The 12384-nt window shown below is 33.2% G+C and overlaps 2 protein-coding genes across 2 annotated transcripts; one reads left to right on the plus strand and one right to left on the minus strand.

Annotated features, from left to right (window-relative positions):
* Nucleotides 1–908: 908 nt before the first annotated feature.
* LOC113708726 (oxoglutarate-dependent flavonoid 7-O-demethylase 1-like) lies at nt 909–6751 on the plus strand. The gene is made up of 4 exons (XM_072065017.1): nt 909–1175; nt 1703–1947; nt 5066–5390; nt 6287–6751. Exons 1-4 carry the CDS (start codon nt 936–938, stop codon nt 6542–6544), a joined length of 1068 nt encoding a protein of 355 aa, XP_071921118.1. The 5' UTR covers nt 909–935; the 3' UTR covers nt 6545–6751.
* Nucleotides 6752–11699: 4948 nt separating this feature from the next.
* On the minus strand, nt 11700–12352 carry LOC140014419 (uncharacterized). The gene is made up of 2 exons (XM_072065276.1): nt 11888–12352; nt 11700–11705 (listed from the first exon to the last, which is right to left on the minus strand). The coding sequence occupies exons 1-2, from the start codon at nt 12350–12352 to the stop codon at nt 11700–11702; spliced, it is 471 nt and encodes a 156-aa protein (XP_071921377.1).
* Nucleotides 12353–12384: the final 32 nt, after the last annotated feature.

Below are 12384 nucleotides of genomic sequence, written 5' to 3' on the forward strand. Positions count from 1 at the left end.
CCATTTATAGTTGAAGTGCAAAATTCCAAATGACATATTAATTGTATATACGTAGTTTGGGAAAAGTCTCAAATTGGATGAAGATTCTCTACTATTGATAGAGCAATTGCAATTGATGGTTTAAATAGTTTTAATACGAAGATGAGATTGATTTTGAGACACAATTTTTAATAAGTGATAAAACTTGCTGTATTATTAGGTACGTTATTATTATTTGTATTTTCAATGTCTTAATGGTTAAATATTTGTGTTAGTAGTTACATTTTGTAGTACAATTGACACTGATATTTTGTGACAGGCTAGGCACTGATATGCTTTCTTTAGGCTGATGTTGTCTACTTTAATAATGAACAATCGCAAGCTCATCTGCGTAGCAAAGTATGTGGATCCTATTTTGTAAGTCATCAATTTTTGGAGATGGACTAATCCAATTTTGATACAAATTGATAAAGGAATACATCACTCCAGAGACGTTCCATGAAGACTTTAAGGTTACATTTTGTAGTACAATTGACACTGATATTTTGTGATAGGTTGGGAACTGATGTGCTCTCTTTAGGCTGATGTTGTCTACTTTAATAATGAACAATCGCAAGCTCATCTGCGTAGCAAAGTATGTGGATCCTATTTTGTAAGTCATCGATTTTTGGAGATGGACTAATCCAATTTTGATACAAATTGATAAAGGAATACATCACTCCAGAGACGTTCCATGAAGACTTTAAGGTTACATTTTGTAGTACAATTGACACTGATACAAATTGATAACGGAATACATCACTCCATGACGTTCCATGAATTGATATCAATTGCAACTTGGAGCTACGTGTATATATATATATATATATATATATATATATATATATATATATATATATATATATATATATATATATATATATATATACACGTAGAGATTTACACAAACCACAAACATGGAATCTGGTGTGATAAATTTGGGAAGCTCTCTAAAAGTACCCTATGTTCAGGAGTTGGCTAAGGAGAAATTTGCATCAGTTCCACCCCGATACATACGACCTGATCCAACCAAACTTCATGGGGCCTCCACAGAGGAAATCCCAGTAATTGACATGCAAAGGTTGCTTTCTGATGAATCAGTGAATCCAGAGCTTGAAAAGTTGCATTTTGCCTGCAAAGAATGGGGCTTCTTCCAGGTTTGTCATTTCGTATTTGTATATGCATATATTACGTACTGTTGTTGACCTAATAATGGAGTCTGATTGTAATAGTATTTGCTCAAAATCTACTAGTCATTTCAATTTGGTTTTTACCACAACTTTAACTTACTTTCAAGGGCATAAAATAATTCTGAAATATTTATTATGTTAATAACTATGACTTTTCAGGACTGTAGGTAAATGATATATCTTGCCACAAGTTTTTTTTTTTCATATTGGAATGTTTCTTTTCTTGTAATTATCCAGAAATTTTATGTCAAAAGCAAGCATGCCTACCCTAATATATGAACTCATTTGGTTTTCTCTAGTAGTAGTACATAATGCATGACTAGAATGTAATAGGAGTGATCTCCTTTTCTTTCCTGCTTTTCCTAGGATCTTCTTTGAATTGTTATACAAGGACAATCACCTAATTTAAATGGATATACATGCCTGCTGTTAAAATGGAGAAGTGTTATAATAGTCAGCACCAAATAATTAGTGACTGTACAATTTGTCACCAGCTGATTAATCATGGAGTGAGCTCTTCATTAGTGGACAAACTGAAACTAGAGATGCAAAAGTTTTTCAATTTGATGATTGAAGAGAAGAGATTTGCCCAAGAACCGGGCAATGTAGAAGGATATGGACAGGCCTTTGTTGTATATGAGGAACAAAAACTTGACTGGGCTGACATGTTTTACATGGTCACTCTACCAACTCACTTGAGAAAACCTCATTTACTTCCCAACCTTCCTCTTCCATTCAGGTACAAGAAAATTTGCACACACATTCATATCATTGTATTTAGAATGCATTTGACAAAATTGAAGTGTGAAAACAGAAATTTAAAATCTGAATCTATTAAGTTATTGAATTATTAAGTATTAAATCAAATACATTTGAGTGTATATCACATTCGGTGATAAGTGAAAAGTTTATCACTTATTTTTTATACCAAGTTTTGCCTAAAAAATTTAATGACATTTAATTAATTCAGATATTCAATTTTTGGTTATCAAATGTATATGAATATATTAAGATCTAAATACATTAAGTTTAAATGATGAATGTTGTCAAACACATGAGGACTATAGTAACATCACACACAGTATAACTTTTCAAAGTCATAAGCATCTAAAATTCTCTACACTTGTCTAAAATTTTAAAATTTTGTGGGTGAAAATATTTAAAAGCTAGGGATAAGATGATCATAGACTAGTAATAGGTTAAGAAAATAAGTGGTTAGTAGCAGTCTGTAACTTTGCAAATCACCGTACCTGTAATCTTTCTATTTTCTTTTACATAAATTGTCAACATCTTGATATATATAAAGAAACTGAAAGTCTAGAATCGAAATTGTAAAGAGATGTAATGATGATTTTTATGATTTATAAACTGGATTTACAATAAGAGACATTATTTAAGTGTGGCGGTTTGATGCTTTCATGTATTTTAATTGATGGAAATATGAACATTTTGGTCCTTTATTATAGCAGTGGTGGTTAATTTGGTTCTTTATATACTATCGCTTGCTAATTTATTCCTTATCTCCTCTGCTCCTTTATTTCTACAGTGGCAATGTCGATTATCTTTGTAATACCAACATTGCATGGAAGTTCATGAATTAAGGGTCGTAATTAGAGATTTGGGAAAATTAGGAGAGGGGAAATCGATAGATTACAAATACTGCATTGATTTTATTTTATGGAAATCAGGGATTAATTGGTAGACGGAAGTACGCAATAAATCTTCATCACTGAAATATAGGACTTGAACTATATAATTCCCTTCTAATAAGCAAAGTAATAAAGGACTTGATGAGGTAATTAAGTACTTTATCTTAAATCTTAAAGAACAGTAAATAAAGAAAGATGTAGATAATGGTTATGCAGCATCTTAATCACTGTTTGTGAATTTTGTTTTGTCTAAAAAAATAATAATATATGTCTCATTCAGTTGTTGAGGGGTAAAAAAGACGATAACCACTCAATTATTCTTTTATTCTAGGTCACAATTTGTTTATAACAAGTATTCCATAATTTCCATTGACGACTAAAATGCTTTATTCAGAAAAAAAAATTTGATGATGCTGGTAGGTAGCCCGCCAGAACTAAACATATAATTGGTTAACAGAAAAAAGCTTTTACATATAATTGAAACCGAGGAGGCAATAATCAAGCCAAATGCTGTTACATGAAAAATTGTAGCAGAGAATATCCAAGTGTACGTAATATATATATATATATATTTTTTATTATTAGATGCATTTATTTGGAAGTCGTACTATCTTAGGGGCCGACGTACGACATGAAACATCGAATGTTATCCCTTCAATAAAATTCCATGTGTAATGATCAAGACAACTTATCAGCCACCCCTTCAAAGAAAGAAAAAAAAAAGACAGCTTATCAGCCACAAAGTGTCCTAAAGATTGAAAATTTTGATCATTATCTCTCTTAAAGTCTCCACATGATAGGCCTTTTCTTCTTATTTTTTTACCTTGGAGGCATTCTTAATGGTTTTCCAACATTTCTCTTCTTTTAATCATATGGCTATTGGCCACCCAATGACTTAAAGTATTGGTGGAGTGGGAGGTTAAAGGTTCAAATCTTACCCCCATCACTTTGCTACTATATGTGGTTTTCTCAAATCCATATGAGTGCGTACATTTGATTCAATGGTGATTCAATTACCGTCAGTTTTTCAATGGATTCAGTTGAGCCTTCCCCTAAAATAGATTAGAGTAGAAATAGTTTGATTCGATGGTGATTCAATCCCCGTCGATTCCCCAATAGATTCAGTTGGGTCTCCCCGTAGAATAGGTTAGAGTATGAATAGAGTAGATCATGACGATTGACAAAAAATAAATTATATCATCTCTCTCTCTCTCTCTCTCTCTCTCTCTCTCTCTTGCTTTTCTTAAAGGGACAATTTCAGAAACCTCTCCTCAGGTTTCTGATAATTTCATTGAGCTCCTTCGAGGTTATAAAAATAACATTTACCTCCTTTGCCCACATAAAATGATAATATTAGTTTTAACATTTTAATAAAACTCTCTTGTTAGATATACTTTTACAAAGAATGGTATTAATAATTATTTTTCTTTTCTTTTTCTATTCTTATTCCCCCTTTTTATATTTTTGCCAATAAAACCATAAAATATAAACATTGACGGCATAAATGCTTTACTAGTGACATTTTTTATGACTTTGAATGTGATCTAATTTTTATTTGCTGATTGTTTTTGGTACCAAAAGCAACATTAACTAAAAAAAAAAGGCCAAAATTGCTACCAAGCTATGATAGTTCCACCGATCCAAAATTCTACAAACTCTAAAAGAATTATGACTGTATTTTCTTTCTCAAATTAAAAAATACATACCCTGGTAAATCACCATTAAAAGTAGTTTATCATAGTGATAGAACTATTGTCATCTTTGCTTATCAAATAATAAATATGGTGTTAAAAACTTCACACTCTTTTTGTATATTTGTGTTAAATATCTTATGATTGTTCTGGAAAGTAATTCAAACGTTATAAGTTGAGGGTATTTTAGGATATTCATTAAAAATTTTGACCAAGTCTAAGGTTTGGTTACCAAAAGTGTCAAATTAGGGGAGGCAGGTGTAATTTTTGAAACCTTAAGGGAGCTCAATGAAATTGTTAAAAATCTTAGGGAAGGTTTATGAAATTATCCCTTTCTTAAATCTTACCTTCTTAATTGCCTTTATGAGGAAAATTAATAGGCCATGTCACCGTGAGATGATAATAAAACATCCATCCTTGCATGCATTAAAAATTAGTTAAAATCTAAAGCATTGTGCATTGTTATTATATATTGGATATTCTTTACTTTTTATTTACAACTTTTTAAACATTGTAGAGAAACTCTAGACCAGTACTCAAGGAAATTGAAAATCCTTGCCATCAAGGTCCTTGAGCAAATGACAAAAGCATTAGGAATGAAGCTTGAAGATATGACAATGCTTTTTCAAGAAGGGCTGCAATCAATGAGGATGAACAATTATCCACCGTGTCCCCAACCTGAGCTAGTGATGGGCCTTTGCCCCCACTCTGATGCTGCTGGGCTTACCATAGTGCTTCAAGTCAATGAAGTGGAAGGCCTCCAAATCAAAAAGGCTGGAGCTTGGGTTCCTGTTGTACCACTTCCTAATGCATTCATAGTCAATGTTGGAGACATTTTAGAGGTAATCATGCTCAAAATCCTTTCTCCCAAGATGCAATGTGAATATGAACAATCTCTTCAAATTGCTTTTCTGTTTATATAATTACAACATCTATCTAGTTTTTGGCCTCCCTTATGAGATATTTTCAAATTGGTTTCTACAATTATGAACATATATGGAAATTAGAATGTCCTTCCCATATTTTAATAGGATTCAAGAGATAATCTTTCCGATTATGATGCCTACTCTAGGTTGATGTGTAAGACTAATTATCAACTTGCACCGCCCAGAAAATGAGGCAAGGTCAAAGTGTAGCTTTCATCCCAAAATTTAACTTTTGACAAATTTGTGCCTAAACTTCTAACTTTGGCTACTTTGTCAGAGTTAAACGAATGTTGTTTATTGGTATAATATTGACTATTTTAATAGAACATGTATCTTTATAAAGTCAAAAAAAGCATAAAATATATGGATGAAAAGGTCTTATATTGAAAAAACTCGGGCATAATAACTTCAAAATTAGTATTGTACATGTCCTTACACCCCACCCTCCAAATTATTGCTTACTTGTGATGTACGAGTGGTAAAATTCAAACTACTTTCCTTTCATTGTTTTGAAAAAAATACTTGCTCTTTTCCCCAACAAATTTGTTTTCATTTTCAGAAAGGAATTTACTTTTTGTCTTGATTTCAATGCTAATTACACGAGTTACTTACAAATCATGTCCTGGATCTATCAGGGTATTGCTTCTGAATTCTATCTCCAATGTTTTTGGGGCATAACAGTAGTTATAGGTGAACTCACAAGATTACCTTGTTAACCATATCCTATTATTGAGCCTAATTGAACTTTTATGAGAATGTATGCTACATAGTACACAGTTGGGAATAATGTGACGTTTTTAACTGAGATGCAGATTGTGACAAATGGGATTTACAAGAGTGTTGAGCATCGGGCAACTGTGAATTTGCACAGCGAAAGGCTTTCCATTGCAACGCTCTTTTCCCCAAAACTGGATGGTGACATGGGTCCAGCACCAAGTCTTATCACCCCTGAAAATCCGGCAATTTTCAGAAGAATTAGTATGATTGACTATTTAAAAGCATTTTTTTCCCGTGAACTAGATGGGAAATCATTCATTGACGCAATGAGGACCCAAATCGAAGACTTTTAAGCTCTTAGTCCCTCTACGATTTTTCTCTTTGAAACTTATGTACACTGTTGATATGGTGTCCCCTCTTCATCGCCTCCCCCAACTTTCATTCACCACAATATGTATAATTGTTTAAGAATTAATCCTGTATACACTGTATATGCTATTAGATTCGAATGCATGACAACTAATATTAATTTAAATTTAAAATTCAAAATTTGAAACAAATAGTATGCATTCAGATTTAATACTGTATACATTATTAATGTATAGAAAATTAATCTATTTTTAAATATGAAAGAGAATGATGAGTGATTGTATGTGTTATCAACGACGTATTAGAAGTCACTCTTTATGCCAGATCTTGATAAGGGGAACCAAAAAAAAACCCTTTGCTATTTTACCTTTTCCTCTTGTACTTATTTTAGGCACAATTATAAATCTTTGAATATATTGCTATTCCATAAGTACTCTCTGTATTAAATTCAAATTTTAGGTTTTTCTATTATGTCCTTAAAAGTATAGCACAGAATAAGCATATAAAATAGAAAGGATGGACTCGCTATAAATTTCAATTATTATTATTTATTTTTTGAATTTTAAAATCTTGTTCAAATAAGTGGAAAATAGATCATTTTCTATCGTGTGTCTTGAATAGAACAATTCTTAAAATTTTAAACCTTGTTACTTGATTACATCTCAACCATCAATGATTTGCAAAGATTTGCTGATTAGACAATTATATACCAAGTATTGTGAGGAGACCGTTCAGGAGCAATCGGTCTGATGACCGCTCTTGCCCCTAATCACACTCTGTTGCGTGATCCATCATCGAGGTGATTGACTGAGGCACAACAATTCGTCCTTCAGACTTCATCTTCATGGTTTCATTATTCAAAGCTAGAAATGAAACCATTCAATGCTATAGGTCACCCTAACCATGGGGCAGCATGGATGCCAACTTCATTCACTTTCATTCTAAATTGGCCCTTCTAATGGCACGGGAATTAAGAGATGGAGAGGGGTCACGATCGGTAAGTTTGCCCACCCCGTAGGTACAGAAATGGGGCGGAGAGAAATGCGGAGTGGGAGTAGGGGTTACGGGAATTTGTCTCAATACTATCCCCACCTATAAATTAAATAAATTAATTAAAAGGTAACTATATTTGTCAATATCTATGAACATATTATATATAGTACGGGTGGTAGGGATTTGTATCGGTACTATCCCCACCTTTGTATATATATATATATATATATTGACACACACACATACACATACAGACATATACATTATAATTTGAAAACTCATAATATCATGATTTGTGTGGTAAAATGATGATTTTGTTATTTTTAGTTTACGGAATTTTTTTTGTGTATTGCATGTTTGCAATAAGATAATAATAGTAGCAGATATTACTTTAGTTATGCTAATAAATACGGAGAAATACTTTTAAAAGATTAAAGTATATTTTAAACTTAATTTCATGTTGAATTTTAGTTAAAAGTTCAAAAGATTGATTTATACAGTTATTTGTTGATATTATATATGAAAAATTATGAAAAATAGAAGTTTATTTTGAACCACCCATTGGGGCACCCATATTGGGTAGTGGGGTGGGGGCAGGGGGGATAGCTTAGGGCAAGAGGAAGTTTTAAAGCATAGGAGGGGAGACAGGAGAGGGTTCTCTAATTCCAAATCCATCTCGTTGTCATTCCTAGTCACCAACTCTTTAAAACCTAGAAATTTTAGTTTTCCCTCACATAAGGTTTGAAGTAAATGTTAACTTCTACCTCCAAAAAAAATTCTATAAAATATTATTACAAAATTAAATATTATTTGTATAAACTGTTTTTCGATCAAAGTAATCGTTATGCTTCCTTCTACATAGATAACATAGCAAGGCCAGTATAATTTTAATAAAAAATTTAAGCATAATCTAAAATTTGGATAAACATCATGAAGTGAAGGTGATGAACCATTTTCAAGGACAATAGCTAATAGACTCTTAAAGTCAATTTTGAACTTTGGAACGGCAAAACTTGCTTTCTTCATGTGCCCAAGATGAGTTTTTTAGATTTTAATTATCAGATTTGGAATTTTTTGGATCTATTTGATAGAGCTCACCATATTATCCTATTTTTTGAAATCTGTGTATGTTTAATGATGTAATTTCTATCATTAATGCAAATTTTAATAAAACTATGATATTTTATATAAAAAAAATGGAGGTAATTATCCAGGGGTTTACCAAGTCAACATAATTTGTGGGCCCAAGGGATTTGACAAGGTTTAATTTATATTGTATAGTATAGGTATTTTAATGGATAGGGTTTGATTTAGATCTCTTTGATCTACATTCATACTTATTAAATTTAGTTAGATCCAAACCTATATCCAACCCCTTATGGGTTTGAAAAAGTAAACTCAAACTCGAACCCTCATAGATTTAGGTATTCAACGGGTATTCGTGAATACTTTTTTGAACATACAATGAAGAACCAAAGTAAAAATATTTTGAAAATATATAGAGTTAAAAAATAACATAAATATCATCCAATTTTTATTTTCAAATAATAAAATCAACATTCATGATGTTGAACACAATATTATGAATTCAAAGAAAGAATTATTATCAACTAAAACTATTTGTTTTCAAAGTTTCATCTGTGTCTATATTCAATCTTTTATTTTTTTGCTTTCATTTTTTCTTTTTTTCTTGAAAATGTTTGTACTAATTATAAGGACATAGAATATTAGGTTATTTTCTGAATTTACTGATACACACACACATAGAATATTGCATGGGCATTGGTAGGGTCTAATCTGGATTTGAATTTGGATCTAAATCATAGAAAACCATACTCCACCCAAATTCATGATTCTCTTACGGGATCTAGATTTGGTTAGGGTCTGGGTTAATAAATTAAACCTAAACCCTACTCAAATATACTGGGTTTGGATTTGATTTCGATAAAATCCGACCCACTGACATACCTAGTTCGGTACCATAGGCTACCCTTAAAACAGTGCGTTTAGGTGAAATATGGATGAAATTAATTGGAGTAGCACCTTTTTAATTAGATAAGACATCATTGTCAGCCTATAATCTAGTTCCGTAAACAACTTCTTTTATAATCCAAATCTAGAACGTTGCTTTCGATTAATAATAAACAATAATGTTGATTAATATAACATACGGTGGCATGAATAATTGAAGAGTGCGCCTATCTTTTATTATGTTCCGTGAATAGAAGAATCCGAAAAGTTTTAAACCTCTTGTTACTTGACTTTCATCTCAACCATCAATGATGTTTTCTGACGTGCGCGGGGCATACATATATCAATTAGCTCATCCACAATCAAGTTTTACATTTATAATTCCTAAATACCCCACAAGCGATTTATCGCAAGTATACGAATCGTGAGCGAGTATAGGGTATTAAGGGTCGATCCCACAGAGAAGATTGCAATTACCGGTATTTTTCGAACTCCTTTATTATCTAGACTACCATAAACATAAAAGAAATCAAAATTAGCACTAGAAAGCTCCTAGAGATATGGAATTCCTTACTACTCTTGCAAATGAGATTACTGGTTAAGTGAATGCTATTATCTTGGCTAGTTATGGCGTAATTTCCTAATATATGTGAAACCTACTCTCGTAGTGAATCAACTATACTTGTAGCTAAATCATACCTACTTTCGTGGTTATGAAATTAACTACAAGTTCATTTCTTCTATGAAATTACATGAACAAGTCACTAAAGCCACATAGGTGCACCTCTACTCTCGTGAGTGTACTCCCTAGGTTTATCACTTCCTTGAACTAGTGTTAAATTCCAATTCTCATTGCAATCTTAACACCTTTAGATAATCACAATTAATGGCCGGTTAATCATGATTAGAAAAGCAAAAGGGATAAATAACTTGCTCAAAATAATACCATCAAATAACCAAGTAAACATCAAAAACAAGATATAGCAAGTTCAACCATAACTCTAGGCATAAACTTTAACTAAACATGTTAAAAACACAAATCCAAACCTTTATTATAGCTAAACATGAAATCTAATACAAGAGAGAAAGTAGTAGAAGAGATATCACCCTTGTCACATGAGATCAACCTCTCCATCTTTGCTCCTCAATCTTCATTCAAATCTAGCTACAAACACAAGATGGATAAACTACACTACCTATATTATACTAATGAACTAAGAAAAACTAGTGAAGACTACATTTTTGGTGAGTTTCTCTAGCCTTCCAAAGTTGTGAAAATGTTCCTCCAAGGCTGCTATTTATAGAGGAATTCAAGCTCATGGTGAGTTGTTAAAGTTGATATAATTGCTTCTTGGACTCATCAAAAGATGCTTTTTGAATTCTCTATACTTGCTTGCTCAGTTCCAGCCGGATTTCTTGCAGATACATTGGTCAAAAAGCTTGTGTGAATAGAGCACAAGTTGCAGAGCAAGTTGCAGAGCCGAAATTGGGGATCCGAGCTCGGATCGATCAAAATACCCCTCGGATCGCATTTTTCTTCATTTTTTTCCTTCACTGTTCATTGGGATCTGAGGCCTACAACAGTGGATCCAAGTTCGGATCCTCTGGTCTCGGATCCACTAGTCCAGAAGATCAGACGAGGGCTCGGATCATATTGGATCCGGGTTCGGATCTTTTGCTCTGTTTTTGATCCATTTCAACTGATATTTTCTCGATGTTAGAAGCTGAACTAGCTCTTGTGTAAAACATGAAAATTGTAGCTATTTGAGTTAGCTTTCCAATGCATCAAGAATCACCTAATTTAGAGCTCCGTGGACTGAGAAATGACCAAATTACCCTTGACTGGTCAAAAACTTGTTTCAGCTTCGACCATAGAAAATGTACTTCAGTATTTCGACCTTTTGACTATGAAAACCACCGAACTGGACTTCAATGTCTTCATACCAAATGTAGATCTATCTCTTGGCCTCAAAATGGTATAAGAATTACCTCAATCCGATCATTGTCGCTCAAGATATTCCCAAAATACCACAAGGTGTCAAAGCTGTGAAACTCCTTTTCTTTAGAACTTGATTGCATTTCATTTCTTGCACTTCATATTCTCTTTTTATCACTTCAAAACATCATCAATCCTCCAATTCTCTTCTCAATTTACTCCCTTTGATGATTGAATTCTTAAACCTACAAAAACATGAAGTTTTTGCCGTAAAAGTTCATAGAAATACAATTTTAACACTTTAAATCATAAAATGCATATTTTCACTAGAATCTTAGTTTTTTTTTTTTTTAATAATGCTCTATATTATTCAAACATAAAAGACGATTACATGGACACTCGGGCACCCATCCTACGCGCGTCCTACCCTGACACGCCTAACCGAAGGCACGCCCAGTCTATTTAAACGACATTCGCCCTGGGCCACTAAGGGAAGAGCCTGCTCAGCAGAGTAAACTCGAAGCTGGTCTTGAGGATGAGAGACCCCTACATTGGATAATATATCAGCAACCTTATTCGCCTCTCTGTAACAATGCTCAAACTGAACCCCCTCCACCAGGTGCCAGATTTGCACCACCTCTCTCCTAACAGACCAAGGACAAAGGCATCGTCGCTGGAGTATGTCAATTAACAATTTCGAATCCGATTGCACTACCCTGGGAAGAAACCCCTTACCTAAACACACTTGAACACCCTTAACCATGGCCAACACTTCAGCATGAAGACTAGTAGCCTCCCCCAGGTACGCCGAGAAAGCCACCAATACCTGCCCAGCGGAGTCTCTAAGTAAGCCACCTCCACCACTCACCCGGGTTTCCCTTAGAACACCCATCCGTATTGAGCACCATATCTGCTTGGTCCCCT

Source organism: Coffea arabica, chromosome 9c (assembly GCF_036785885.1).
Source record: "Coffea arabica cultivar ET-39 chromosome 9c, Coffea Arabica ET-39 HiFi, whole genome shotgun sequence".
NCBI lineage: Eukaryota > Viridiplantae > Streptophyta > Magnoliopsida > Gentianales > Rubiaceae > Coffea > Coffea arabica.

Bases quoted from the DNA above. Each gene is read 5' to 3' on its own strand.
- LOC113708726 (XM_072065017.1), top strand. From the start codon at position 936: ATGGAATCTGGTGTGATAAATTTGGGAAGCTCTCTAAAAGTACCCTAT. The intron at 1,176-1,702 runs GTTTGTCATTTC...ATTTGTCACCAG, and splicing joins AAGAATGGGGCTTCTTCCAG to CTGATTAATCATGGAGTGAG. The intron at 1,948-5,065 runs GTACAAGAAAAT...TAAACATTGTAG, and splicing joins AACCTTCCTCTTCCATTCAG to AGAAACTCTAGACCAGTACT.
- LOC140014419 (XM_072065276.1), bottom strand. From the start codon at position 12,352: ATGGGTGTTCTAAGGGAAACCCGGGTGAGTGGTGGAGGTGGCTTACTT.